The 15,083-nt window shown below is 38.1% G+C and overlaps 2 gene segments (V, D, J or C); both read right to left on the bottom strand.

The window, feature by feature from the left end:
• Positions 1-8,573: 8,573 nt before the first annotated feature.
• LOC127143024 (immunoglobulin heavy constant gamma 2-like) lies at positions 8,574-9,955 on the bottom strand. The segment is given in 4 exon segments: positions 8,574-8,854; positions 9,079-9,141; positions 9,454-9,721; positions 9,950-9,955. Coding segments are annotated over 4 exon segments (342 nt in total).
• A 1,218-nt stretch (positions 9,956-11,173) lies between these two features.
• Positions 11,174-13,338, bottom strand: LOC108880835 (Ig heavy chain Mem5-like). The segment is given in 3 exon segments: positions 11,174-11,380; positions 11,959-12,261; positions 13,289-13,338. Coding segments are annotated over 3 exon segments (339 nt in total).
• Between the last annotated feature and the right edge of the window lie 1,745 nt (positions 13,339-15,083).

Genomic DNA, 15,083 nt, shown 5'->3' on the forward strand with positions numbered 1-15,083 from the left:
TCTCTCTCTCTCTCTCTCCTCTCTCTCTCTCTCTCTCTCTCTCCGCATATGAGTGATAGAATTGGGAAAAGTAGGCCGTGTGAGCATGTGAGTGTGTGTGTGTGTACTCAGTTAACTTGGGTGAACTCGGCGCGCGCATATAAAGTAGGGATAAAGCCGCACCCTTGCTGGCCGTAAACACGCGACATCTTATGGGCAAAATGTAAGGTGGTTGACACACACACACACACACACACACACACTCTCTCTCTCTCTCTCTCTCTCTCTCTCTCTCTCTCTCTCTCTCGCTCACGCACACACCTGTGTGTTGAACTGATATACTGTTGCATTATGCCCTACCAAGCATGTTAAGGCCCAAGTGTAGGTCAAACCCATATGGACACATTGTGTGCTTTGGCTAGACCTCTGCCTCCAGGCTATTCAGCAATATGTGGCAGTCTGGGCATTTGTGTGCATACACATTAATAGGCGTTCTGTGCATCTATACTTCATGCATTTATTCATGTAAGGCTGGAAGCACAGATAAAATTCCACCACCATACATATTTCTCGTACCAACAGTACACATGGAAACATCTCTGGAGTTATGGGTTTATGAAAAAATGTACTCAAAATAGCACGCCATCATGCATGGCAGCAATGACAGTGAATATGTAGGCCATATAAGATGGAAAGAGATGATAACAATAACTAACTTTGTTTGTGCTACACTGTACAAAGTCATGGGAAAAATCACTGTCACTGGAATCTGCTGCTGTGTCTCATTTGCAGACAGCAGTTTGGATGGGATGATACTGTTTAAGCAAAAGTTCTTCAGTCACCTGATTATTGTTGTTTTGTCCTGTTCATTATATCAAAATGTATGGAGTGTGTTCTATACTGTATCATGGACAGAGGCCTTGATGCTGTACATATTCATTATGCAAAGATAAGATGATGATAAGATGTTAAAATACTGGTGATACGACTATGATCACTACATTTTAAGGAGAACATATCCTGTTACATGTGAGTTACATATTATTTGAATTATTATGTAGACTTCAGTTTAATCAAATAACTGAGTATGTCACCAGCAAATACTTGAACAGCTACTAGGAGGTGATTATATTGAGGATATGGGGACATTTTGTTATCCACATCTAAAAGCACTCTATTAAAATAAAGATAAATTTGATGTAATTTCAAATCAAAATCCAAATAAATATTAACCACCAACAATTGAATTAAAGTGTCACCTGATGAAATCATCCATTCATGTCAACATATTCCTATTTTGCTGGTGTTGACTACATCCCGTGTATGTCCAGTACAGGTTTAATAATAGAAAACAATAATATTTACAGGTTTAATTTCCATTCACCCTTCCAGTATCATTTCTAAAAGTAGTGAGTGTTCCTATACTTAATGTGATTTGAGTTGGCTTTCAGTGTTGTCTGTGTGTGGAATCAAATGTTATACAAATTCACAGTAAGCAAGTAAAAATTCTCTGTCAGCTAGCATTCAAGTACGCTGACAAAAGCACATTAAGAGCTAAAGAGAAGAAGAAATATGAACTGATGCTTTCTTTTTTTGTCTAGCATTAGGTAACTAAAGTATTTGCTTCTGCTTTGTTTTTTTCAGGTTTTATTTTTTACAACATTAATTCACAGTTGGATATAAGTACATAGTATACATACTGTATGTTGATCAGTGGAACAGTAACAACATAAATAGCATTCATCCCCTTTACTTGGCCACACCAAGTTAACAAGTAACCAAGTAATGATTGGCTCACTTGGTTCGAGAAGTCACATAACAAGCTGAATGGAAATTGCCCACATAATTAAGTGTGACAAGCAGTCTCAGGTTAAATATACTTGTTTCTGGAAAGCCCAACTGTTAAATAGTGAACATTTTTTTTCAGGATAGACATCTTGACTTGTAGAGAGTAAGAAAACCAAGACATTTGATATCAGCGATGGCTCCACTCTATTCAAGTATCCCAGTGAGCCATGGTGGTGTGCAGCACCAGCAACCTGAAACAGAAGCAGCGGAACTCAGGCATCATTAATTTCTTGGTCTATGCAAGTTCTTTTCCTTACTGTGGCATATCAAAAATGTCCTCTGTGAAAACACCTATCATTTCTTTGATTTCTTTATTTATTGCATGAAATAAACATTTGTAAAAATATTGTATGCAGACAGAACATGGATCACCCAAATTGTTCAACATGGTGTGTTCAGTTTGGTCATGTGATATTATCATTGAATTTCAAATATTATGTTCAGGTAAAATATACATTTTGGATGCAACTCTTATTTTGGGTTTCTCTTTTCTCTCTCTCATTAAGAAGGATATGGACGCCTTAGCCAAGACAGCATAACATCTCTTTTACACAGTAATGATTCTCTCAGCTTTTGGACAACAGTAACTTTTTAGTTAACAATATGGTTGTGATTTTCTGTTATACTTGCAACCAAAACTGATGCAGGAAACTTAAATTTATGTTATGCTTTTGTGCAGATAAGATAAGATAAGATAATCCTTTATTAGTCCCACCGTGGGGAAATTTACATGTTTAAATAAATGAAACTTGTGTGTTATTTTCTGAGCTGTATTTAAGGGACCGATACTGTCAGAAACATAGATGTAGGTACTCTCTGTCCCAGTGTGATATAGACTACATTTTACATTACAATTCAGAAAGGCTTTCTTAATTCCAAATATTTTGAGTGCAATCGAGGATAAGCTTAAATTCCCCAATTTGATCTGACACCAAGGTTCAGATCTGTCATGCACTGAAAATGTCCCTGTGATTTGAATGAAAATGTGTGAGACAAGCAGAAATAAGAAAAGAAAGAAAAGCAAACAGTGTGAAGGCAAGGTCAGGTTAACACAGAAGAGAGTACATATATGCTACAGAAAGAGAACATCTTACTCTTTTTGTATTTTGACTGCTGAGCAATATTCTGAAGGGTCTACCTGGAGAGTCATTGTGGGAGCTTGCACTACCATCTATAGAGGGTATATATAGATAGCACGATACAAATGGGTGACAAATAAAAGAGAAAACCAACACTGAATGTCTTAGTTAGGTGTTGGGGCACCACATGCTGTAAGAACACCTTCAGTAATGCTTGACATTGATATTGCAACTCTCTGGAACTCTACTATCAAAAGATATTTCCTCATTTGGTGTTTTGATGATTGTGGTGGAAAGCACTGTCAGTCAACACTTCGGTCCATCACATTCAGTTGGGTTGAGAGTTGTGGTGGTGGCTGCGAAGGCTACAGCATAAGATTTATACAGTGACTCCTTGTGCTCTGTGGATGGAGGCACTGTCATCTTGGAAGACACCACTCCCATCAGGGTCAAAATGTTTCATTATCATATAAAAGTGATCACTCAGAACAACATTGTAGTGATTTGCAGTGACTCTTACAGCTAAGGGGTCAAGTGGACCCCAACCATACCAGCGAAAATGCCCCACACAGCCTGTACTGCTTTCTTGATGTTTGCCACACATACACTAACCAACTAGCTGAAAGAATGGTGAAGGAGGATTTAGTTAACCATTGCATTTTTCCACATCTTTGTTATGAGATGTTTATGCACTTCAACCCTATGTTGCGCACTTGAATAAAGACTCTGTGTCAAGTATTATTTTCTTCCTTTACTTGGTATTATGCAGAATACACAAACACTGCCATAAGGTTAGATTTTTACACGTTTACGTCCAGCCTTTCCCTGGCAGTATGGTGAGTCTTTGTATGTAGGTGCCTTGCCTTTGTTTGCTTACAGGGATGCTCCCTCTAGTGGCATAAATGGCAACAACTCTTGTCTTCATGTGAGTGCAGGAAACTAGAGCAGACTATTTGCTAACTACACCTCAAGATAAAAACATACATGACTGAGTAAATGGGACATTATAACCTCCAAACATTAACTCTGTATTTGCCTATACCGTGGTGCTATGATGAATTGAGACAAAATGAAATAAACAGCATATAGGGAGGGGTGGCTTTTCTACGAAATTTGAACTTCTTGTCCTCACGCCTACTATGATATCCCTCTGTTTGTTATTGTTGACGGTAGAGTTGCTCTTCTGATTTTCGTTATTGCACTGGCATCATGGCCATCAAATCTGCACCAATGTCCGACCATATTTACTGAGAGCAGTCTTTGTGACTGACGCTCCTGTCAGCCGTGCCCCAATAACCTCTTTCATTTAGAATCAACTGGGTCTGCTCAGCATTTTTATACATGCCACGCAGCATGATTGTGCTTTAACCGCTTAATTGCCATGCAGTGAGCCTGTGTGGAGTAAACTATTTTTTCCATCCATTTATTCAGGTTTCCTTTAATTTGTCCTTGTGTCTTAATGTAATGGAACCAGTACTAGTAGAGTTCACACAGAGTATATGTTCACTACATCGGTCAGAATGTCTTTTATCACACATTTGGTATAGTTTTTTGTTCTCCGATGTTCCCACCCATGGAGATACTATGGTTCAGTCCTAACCCCGCCCTTCCTGTCCACACAGGTAAGCCATGTCCAACAGGTCATGACTTGCCAAGAGGCTAACGGTTGGATTTGTTAATTCGTGGTGAACAGAAAAAGTAAACTATGGTAATAATTTTTTTGGCAGTCTTCAGTGTGTCTGTTCTTTGGGGATTTAGCAGTTTGTCGAAGATTTGGAGTCCATGTACTGTGAGGAGTTCGCCACTTTTATCACCGTTTTCCTCTCAAGCCAAGAAAAGATGGTGAGTCATTTTTAATTGAATGCTGCGGGTTTGTGTCGTTTTGTCATCGTAGCTGAAGTCTAAAAGTTTTGTCTCTGTGCGTGTTTGGCTAGGCCAATGCTTGCGGCAGCTACAACACTGTCTTAATACCATTGCTTCATGCTTTATTCATTTCAATTCACGATGAATAGGCAGATGCCGCCGGGCAAAAATGCCGTTTTAGACTGTTACCTTGTGGAGGGGGTAAATTAGTTAGGTCAACCTTAAAAATAAAGATGTCGTAAAATGAAAGACCGAGTACTTTCTGTTAGCGTTTCTGGAAATTCGATACGAATTAAGTTTTCAGATGCACTACACTCCATAAACAACAACAACGCCTATTCCATTAGGTAACTTTGACTTCAGGTTTTAGGTCAAATTTGGTGTTGGGTTTTGTTAGCCAGTAGGCCCAGGGCAGCGTTAACTCAGTTATAAGCCTTTTCCGCTGCAGACAGTTTGACTTGTACTGGTAGGAAAAGCAGAGGTGTTACTGATTAAATTAATTATAGCTCTGTTTTCTTTATCTGTCTTAGGCAGCTACGCCAGCATGCACCAGGATCCTAGAATTGAGGCAGTCACATGTAACTGATTCATCAGTCATTTTATTTTGTCAGTGTTTTTCTGTGCCATGTCAAAGTGTAATAAGTGAAAAAAAGCCTATGGGTGACATTACAGTAACACTGACACAGTAATAGGATGCAGCCACCTGCCTGAAACATTTTTAATTTAATTGCACATGGACTGCAGCAAATTTGAAACTTGAATATATGTTTAAGAACTCCTGAGGTCATTATTCAAAACCTGTAAAAATGATATCAAGATCAGCCATCATGTGAACATGAGAATAGCACAAATTGTGTTATTTATATTTCTTAAATTCATGATTTTGATCATAACTTATGAATGTTATGTATATTCTGTTACTCTATACACAGAGTGAATTTACTAAATGCGTGTGTGAAGAATCACGTTAGCTTTTTTCCAGAGACAGGGCATATAAGTGATGCTCATACTGCACACTACCGTGGCTGGAAGACATACATCTATGACCAGAAATAATCAGTAGGCTTCTTGCTCTGTTTCTCCTTTATGTTGTCTTATATTAACACGAACATACTATTCTGTACAAATATCAGACCTTTCCCCAGAGATTGTCTTTGTTATGTCTTTGATGTCTCTTGCTAAAACAGTGCTTGTATTTTATGTCACTGTCTTTTTCCTATGCATACTTGGTCGGTAGTAGGACTTCTAGAAATGTTTTAAAATGCTGGCACCTTATACAGCATAAACAGAGCAACGGTGCACTTGCGTACCTTGGTAATTACTTATCTAGTTTGCTAGTGTGGTTGGTATAGTTGGACTCTGGGTTTTCCCACTTTTCTTTTAATTGCTAATGCATTGTGTACATGCAGGAAGATCAGGTACATATGCCTAGAATAGGCTTATACTTCTCAGAATTTAAAGACGGTTAATTTTCTTCCTGAAATTATTGCTTGTCTGAATGGTGCTTGCTGTAAACCGTGCAACTACATGCCAAGTGTGTGTGTGTGTGTGTGTGTGTGTGAGAGAGAGAGAGAGAGAGAGAGAGAGAGAGAGTTCTGAAAATGATGATCGTTATAATGGTGATAACGATCATTAGAATGGCAATATGTTTGATGTTAAAATGTTGTTGATCATATTTTTCTCTTCCCATATTTTACTTTGGTTCTTTGGAAACTGATAGGGTTTAAAGGTCCCATTTTATAGAGAGTGGGATTTCTAGGGTTGTACCCAATTCAGAATTTTGTCAGTCGAATGAGATTTGGTTGTTCAGTACGAAGAATCATTTACTTGTTTCTATTTTTCCATATAGACATAAAGTTTGTGTTTGTCTTAGCTTGGTAATGCGTGTGGAGTGTCTCTTCTGCTGGGCTGCTGACAGCGTTGTCAGCCAGTTTTAACTTGGCATAACACTGGTAGTTTTCGCTTTAGCTATGTGCGTTCAGCATAACACCTGACACCAGAGCTGAGAGTATGGGAGCAACCAACAGAAACAAGTCGCACTCCCCTGCCCTGCACTGTCTGGTGTTGGCCTGCCCTCCGTTTTCCATCGCGTCTTTACTTGCATTACAATTTGTTTTGTGGTTCTGTCATTTTTAGACTGGTTATAAAGTTTACTGCCTGCCACAAAAGAAGTGTTGGGGTCAGGGTCCCCTCGCAGTCTTCACAAGGATAGTCATATTAGAGTCAGAGTGGCTAAAGTTGAAATACTAGAGAATTTTAGTCTGAATTTGACTTTCAGGGCTGACTGCTAAACATTTTCCTCAACAGTGGCTGTCGCCATCTGCCTGCATGTACTGGTGACTTTTACCAAGCTACAGCAGACTACAATCCATGACCTGTGGCGGCCTGGCCATGTTTCACTCAGAAAAAGTAAGCCAGTCAGAAGAGAGGTTCAGAAACAGGCACAAAATACCCTGTTCTTGCAAGAGCTCCAGAGAGGATGGACAAATAGATAGACAGACAGACAGACAGACAGACTGATATCTTGTGAGGGAAACTGTCATGTTACAGCAGACTGGGGATAACAATACAATTTAGAAAATTTAAATTTAAACTGTAGTTGCAGAATTGCAGACCTCCAGCTAATTTATATATATATATATATATATATATATATATGTGTGTGTGTGTGTGTGTATGTGTGTATATATGATTTTTAAATTGTCGTTAATATCTTATTTTCAGGAAAGCCCCTTTGGGGAGGGGTGCACACAGGAAGAGTGTAAAATAGAGACCTTTAAGAGGAAATTTGACATAAAGGCGCATCTGCTCAACAGACTGCTTGAAAGTTGAAATAAGGTAGCATTAATTTCTCTAAGATAAAATACATTTTTATTTCCAAGTAAAAGCTGACAGAGCACGTAGGCTCTTTTCGGCACTACACTGCTTCATGTTCAATTCAACATATTTAATGCGTGAAGCTGCTCAGTTCAATCACAGCCTTCTAGTGTTGGCCACTGGACCGTTTGTGGTTGAGTGCCATGCTCAGTGCTGCCTCAACAGTAGTGTTTCAAGAGAGAGTGTGAGGATGTTTGGTTGTTACTTGTACCTGGTTTATGAAGGGGTCAAGCAAGGACCTATAGGGAGGGGGCTTGGTAAAAGAGAATGGGAGTGTATGGGGGTATTAGAACAGGAGACGCTCTCAGGCAGCCTGCTGGGCATGGTGCCCTGCTTCCCTGTTGCTGGCCCCTTGGCACTGAGACTGGCAGCAGCATGCTGAGACTCCATCCCAGCAACAGCGTCACAGATTTGGGCTGGCTGCCATGGGGTCCCCAGCCAATCGGGGCACACAGAGTGCCAGATCACCCTAGAGGTAGCCAATCGTAAGTCTGGATGTGCTTGGTGTCATCCCTCCCAGATGTGAATTCCTTAAAACCCACAAGGTACACAAATGCAGACCCAAACATGCAGCTCTAACTCAAAGACAGAGTGTGCACACAGTTACAGAGACTCTTTGTGTGTATGTGTATGTATGGAAAGTAGAGGAGACGCAAAAGAGTCTCTGTGTTTTTAGTGAATATAAGTATGTCCAGATCAGACCTGTCAGCATCTTCAAATCTCTTCATGACCAGTGTTTCATACAGAAGTGGTAAATCATAACCACTCATATGGAGCTTTGTCTCACTCTTGTGGACAGTCTGTATAATACAGGTGTGTTGGTGCTGTTACTTGTGACAAACTTTATATATACAGTATTTGAATCTTTAGTTTTCTAAATGGTAGAATGAGTCATACAATATTTGCCCATTAAATGTATTTAAATCTTCATTATTTATTTATGAAGAAATAATTAAAAATAATTTATTTATTAATTCATTTATTTTATGTATTTTAGACTTATCTTATCCTTTTTTATATGCATTACAGCAATTACAGTGAAGCATCAGATGAGTATAGTATAAACCAATTCCATTAAAGAGAGAAAATAAAAAGACATTTAAAAAGAAAGAAATTTAAAACTAGTCAGGCCATATGCCAGTGAAAACCCCCAAAGTCCACATTTGGATTACAAGATGGGATCTGTCCTGTGATCATGATCATTTAGTCTGTAAAGAAAGGAAAAAAGTACAATGTCAGAAACATTAATAATAAGATAAGAATAATAACAATGTTAAACATACAGAGGTATTAAAACCGTACAAATTACATGGAAGATTACTCACGAAAACAACATAGCTGCTTCATCCTACCCAAATGATGATAGCTAAGACAAAAGAGATGACAGAGATGAAGAAAAAAATGAGGAGAGCCATATTCCAGCTTTCCACACCTGTGTCTTGGTTCACATCAGCATGCATGATGTCATGAAAGAAATCACATTTCTCCAAATTATCTGTGAAAGAATTAAAATGAGATTTATTAGTGAGCTATTATGTTGACTTTGTTATCATGGAGGAAGGACTGTGAAGAGATTTCATTAAAATAATCCATGCTGTTACCAAACTGACTCAATGTGTGAACTACATGGTTATCCCAGGCCGAGCAATCATTAATGTACAAGAAGACGAGGATCAATGAGCAAACTAGCACCTGGTTTAGATATATTCAGGGATAGGGTGGTGTTTGCATGTGTCACCCTGCAGGTGATGACTGCCCCAGGTAACCAGTAGCCAAAGAATAAACTCCATGCTTTTGATGACACTACCTCTGCTTTTGCTTATATGGTCCTTGTAGCTGTAAATGGCACATCGGTGCTTTCCTTCACAAGACACTTGTTTATGTGCGTGCCAGTCCTCTGCCAACACTTTGAGGAAGCTCCGCAAAGTCTCTGTCCCATTCCTGTGACTCACTGGTGGCTCTGTATGAACATTCAGGGAACGTTTACCATCTACTTTCCAGGTGATAGAGAAATCATTAAGACGTGTGCCAACCAGAAGACAAGTAACAGTCACTTGTCCCTTCTTCTGAAACTCCTGCAGTGGTGAAAACTCTGAAAACTGTTTAATTTGAGGGGTGAAGCTGCAAATGTCTTGAGTTTTGTGATGTCACACTGGAGCACAGCACTTTCTCCCTTCAGCAAATGTGGGAGAGATCTCTTGATCTCCACTGATGGAGCTGTAACTACAGGCCCTGGATGATACAGAGAGGAAGCAAAGCAGAATTATTTCTTTACAGTCTTTTGCAGTTACAACACATCTGACCTTCATGTTGTATAGTTGTCTTACCAGCAACATTCACTCTCTCAGTGAATGAGAAACTTATGGTCAGCATTACATGTTATCAACTTGAGTTTTTCCACTGACTAGAGTGAACTGTCACATCACTGATTATATGAGTTGCGTTTCTCGTCTCGGTGGCACTTGGTGCAGCTTTTCCATCCATCAGCCAGGTCACCTTGGCATCAAGAACAGTGTGGACAGAACATGTTGCTTTCACTTCAGATTCTGCCATCATTACAGTCTTGAAGCTGGGAATCTCTACGTGAATGGAAAGAGTAGCACTTGCATGGACTGCAGGAAAAACCGTGTTTGTCTCTGTATGTTCATCACTTCAAACAACTCAGTTTGTAGGAATGTGTATTTTTTTAAAAACATCCATGATAACAGCAATCTTCATATTCTGCTGTAGGATGGTAGACAGTAGACATACTTACTTTGACAAATTTTTGTATTCTTTTTTGTTGTGAGTGGCCTTGCATCTAAAACTTGAGCCCATTTTCCACTGTGTCATATTTGGCTCCATCTCACTGCTTAGAGTGAAAGTTTTCTCCTTGTCCTTCTCCACACTCTGCAGCTTCTTTTCAGTTGGTACAGTGTTTAGAGGTTGATTGTGCCTTTCCCACTCCACCTTCAGTTTGTCTGGATAGAAGCCACTTAGGGTGCAGATGAGTCTGACTGGTGAGGCCCCGATGTCACCTTCCCAAACAGGGTACAATGTGACTTTTGGAGAAACCACCTGCTCTGCTGAAATAGAGCAGAGATTATTTTGTATTAATTGCCTTGTTTCAAATGTTAGATGTGTAAAATGTTGAGCTGATTTGATCTCCTCTTTTATACATACCTTCAGATTTTGGTCAAGTCACCAGCAGTATAGTCTCAATTCTAAGTGTAATATCTTTGTATTTAGGCTAGATGGCAGAGTTGTACTTTTACAGTGTCTTGTGTCTTAAAGTCAGGTGGAGAGAAGCTGGAAGTCTGTTGCACAGATGTTGCAGTGTGACAGGGCAGAGTGATCAGGGCTAGCAGCAAGCAGAAGCACTGAGTAACACCCAGGTCCCAAAAAGTACTGAACAATTACAATACTGAAACAATACCAGGAGCAACAGTGCATCACAGACACCAGGTGTCAGTAAAAGAAACAGAGTGCACATTTAAATATTTCACATCAATTTACACATTTTCACATAGATTTCATATGGCCTCTCATGACTTTGCAAAAGGTTTTAGTTTTCAAGTTTATTGATAACAGACTTAAAAACAAACGGACTATAAAATCATCAAATTTACATGTTGAGATGAACAAGGGCTGTTGATGAGGATGATGAGGAAGAGAAAGATGAAGGTGAGGGCTGTGCTTCCCATGTTTCCTTCTTTTCCTTCCGTATCACTGTCCCACTCAACCAGTGTCTGGATCTAATGCACAGCAAATATTCATTTGATACAGAGGACAAATTACTTAACATGTAACTATGACTGTATTATTTTTTTTTTCTTTTTGTGTCTTTCGTGTCTTTTTTGCATCAAGCATTATGAGCTACATTTATTGCACGAATTGTGCTATATAACTATAATTATTATACAATTTTGTAATAAGCATTTTTGTAACTTGAATTAGTTATTTGATAGAAGGTCACCAAATGCTATATTCTTATCCTCACCAGACGTAGCCTAGTGGAACTTGATTAGTAGTTATTTCTGTGTTTACTGTACTGTAAAATCTAAAACTTTCTTTAGCTAAGGGTCTTCTCCTTGATTCTGTATTCTCCCTTAATTTACTTGCAATCACCTACCAGTTAAATTTTTTCCATTATTTCTCAGTTATTACCAAACTGCTTGTACATTGTTTCTGTATATAATTTATACATTTAATTTGAAAACATTTAAATTGTTGCACAGTTTTGAAATATGCTAACAGCTCTGCCATGTTAAAGTACTAGAATTCAAATGAACTATTGAAAAGGCATTTATATAGGACTTAGCATAGGTCTTACGTGGTGGCTTTGGGAAGACAACTGGACCTGCATTTCCCGCAACATGTGTCACAGCACACTGCACAGTCTCCGTTGCATCCCAGTCCTGTCTCCTCACTTGGATTTGACTGACTCCCGTATAGAGGTTGTCTTTCTGTACTGAAGGGTACTGAATGAACTCCGTCAAGGCAGTCCCAGCTTTGGTCCATGCGAAAGTCAGTGAGGAGGGTGTGAAGCGGGTGGCAAGGCAGCCAAGAGTGATCATGTCTCCAGCCCCAGAACCACATGCCATCAGAGGAAACACAGTTGGTCTAGTTGAAGTGGCTAAGAAAGGAAAAACAAAAGTGTGATTAAAATACCAAATTGAAAACATAAGACATTTTTCACCAAGCATTGGTTAAAGCAGAGAGAAGTCAGTTGAATTGATTCAGTAGTGTAAGAAAGCACAGCATGGAAGGCATTACCTTTAAAATGTTGAATGTGGAAATTTCAAGTAACCCCCCTACACGGACCTTTATGTTTCTCTATCCCATTTATTTAGCGGTGCTTTGTTGCGCTAACATTAAGCTCCCTCAATAATATTATTTGTGGTAGTTTTGTCTTATTCTATATATAAATTGATAAAATACTTTAAATGCACAGCTCTGACAATTTCCATGGGTAATTTTTTTTTTTAATTCAAAGGAATGAAGCTTTGAGGTCGGTAAACATCCATTAACTGAGCTGATGGCATATTCTTACAAAAACATATTATTTTTGTTCAATTTCAGCAATTATGTATGAGATTTAATGGTTTTCTTACCTGATGAAACAGTTACCGTTGTACCCTTTCCCCAGTAGTCAAAAGCAGCAAAGTAACACAGTTTAACTTTTTACAGTACATACTGTGTTAAAATAATTCCCTTTAGAATTGAGACTTGACATGATGAGAAGCTACAGTATAATTTAAACATGACACTTCACAGTCTGAAACATATCCTACTGTAGATTTTAAATGATACAAATCTTACCTGATGAAACAAACCATGATTTTCACCACCAAAGTTTAAGTTGAGTCTACCAATTTTAACACATTTAATGTACAGTATTCCAGAAATGAATGACCTGTGAGGTGTCACAACTATATTTCCTAAACAAAATACTAAAAATAAGTAAAAAAGAGTAAAAAAATAAGTTTGGCTTACCTTATGTAACTGTAACCACAGTGTAATATGTCAACACATCCAACATATAAAAACTAGCTCCTTGAAGAGGCTTTTGATGCCTCTTAAATGGATTAAATGGATATGCCATATTGAACGGTGTAATTATTAAATTTTCAGTATGAAGAGGAAAAAAAAGCTGCTTTTACCTGATGTGACAGTCACCATTGTTCCTTTTCCCCAGTAGGTAAAGTAGTATATTAGATTATTACTTACCTGAATCAAAGTATTGTATTGAAGCTTTATTTATGTACTCATTCAGTTTTCTCCTGTTGTCTTTTTGTCTTCCTTCATATGCGTTATAGCAAATCAGTGAACTATCAAAATAAATGAATATAGTATAAACCAATTCCTTAAAATTCTACATTAAATGAATATAGAAAAGAAAATTCAATAACAAATTTAAAAAGAGAAAATATACAGCTACCATATGCCATCAAATAAATGTTCACAATTTTAAGATAAGATAGGATCTATCCTATGATCATCATCATTTAGTCTGAAAGGAAAGAAATAGGGAATGTGTCAGGATCTGGTGACAGTTCTGTTTTGTACAGTAATATTAAAGTTCACATCCAACTGATTCAGTGTGTGAACTAAGTGGTCATCCTGATGTGCAATTTTTAATGCCCAAGCACACATTCTGCAAAATAATAAAGTTTAGTTGTTCTCTAGAGCAAGTTGACTGAAGGTTTGCTGTGGCTGTGGCTGTGGAAATTTATTTATCCTCAGGAATTAATATTGAGGAAGTCATGGAGCAAGAAAACTCTGGGAATATTTATAAGTCAAGTTAAAAAGTCTCTTCTTATGACTCAACAGAAAAATATATATGTGAAAAATTGAAATCACTTTTAGCAACATTGAGATCCTAGAGGAATGAATGTCATGTGGGCTCCCACACATGTAATAGTTTACAGAAAAATGGGTATTTTTTTTGTTAAGTATGAAAATGTATTGCTGCCACACCAGAAAAAGAACATAGATCACTATCACATTATAACATGAAAATGTTATTGTTATAACAGGATCTTTTTCTCTTTATAACAAGATATTTTCAAGATATAGTGTAACATATGAAGATGTAGTGTAGCTTGGTATCCATGGTGCTTTATTGTGTCCCTCCAGCTGATCAATGAGAAATTATGCTACTTCCAAAGGGTCAGACTGATTCTTCCTTCTGTATAGCACCATCTAATTTAAAGTCCTTAGTGTATGCATACTTATCACAATGTCATTTTAACATGAAACTTTTCATGTCATAGCAATATAAGTTATTATTTTTTAATGTGAAACTGTTCACATTAAATCAATCTTTATATTCATCTTTGAAACATACTTTGACAAATATTTACTGTATTTTTTCTTATTCTTTTTTGTTGTGCAGTGGCCTTGCATGTAAAACTTCATTTTATTCATATTTGGCTCATTGCTTAGGGTAAAAGTTTTCTCCATTTCCTCCACACCTTGCTGCTTCTTTTTAATTGGTGTAATGTTTCAAGTTTGGTTGTCCTGTTGCCACTCCACCCTCCACCCATTTGTCTAAATAGAAGCCACTTAGAGTGCAGATGAGCCTGACTGGTGAGGCCCCAATTTCACATTCACAGTCAGGGTGCAATGTGTGGTTTGGAGAAACAACCCACTGTCCTCAGATAAAGCAGAGATTGCCTCAGTCCAAATATTACGTTTTAAAATATGGGCTGTTTTGATCTCTTCACTTATACATACCTTCAGATGTTGATTAAGTTACCAACTGAGTAATCTTAATTCTAAGTGTAATATCTTTGTATTTAGGCTAGATGGCAGAGTTGTACTTTTACAGTGTCTTGTGTCTTAAGGTCAGGTGGAGAGAAGCTGGAAGTCTGTTGCACAGATGTTGCAGCGTGACAGAGTGATCAGGGCTAGCAGCAAGCGGAAGCAGTGAGTAACACTCAGGTCCCAAAAAAA

Source organism: Lates calcarifer, linkage group LG11 (genome assembly GCF_001640805.2).
Source record: "Lates calcarifer isolate ASB-BC8 linkage group LG11, TLL_Latcal_v3, whole genome shotgun sequence".
NCBI classification, from domain to species: domain Eukaryota; kingdom Metazoa; phylum Chordata; class Actinopteri; family Centropomidae; genus Lates; species Lates calcarifer.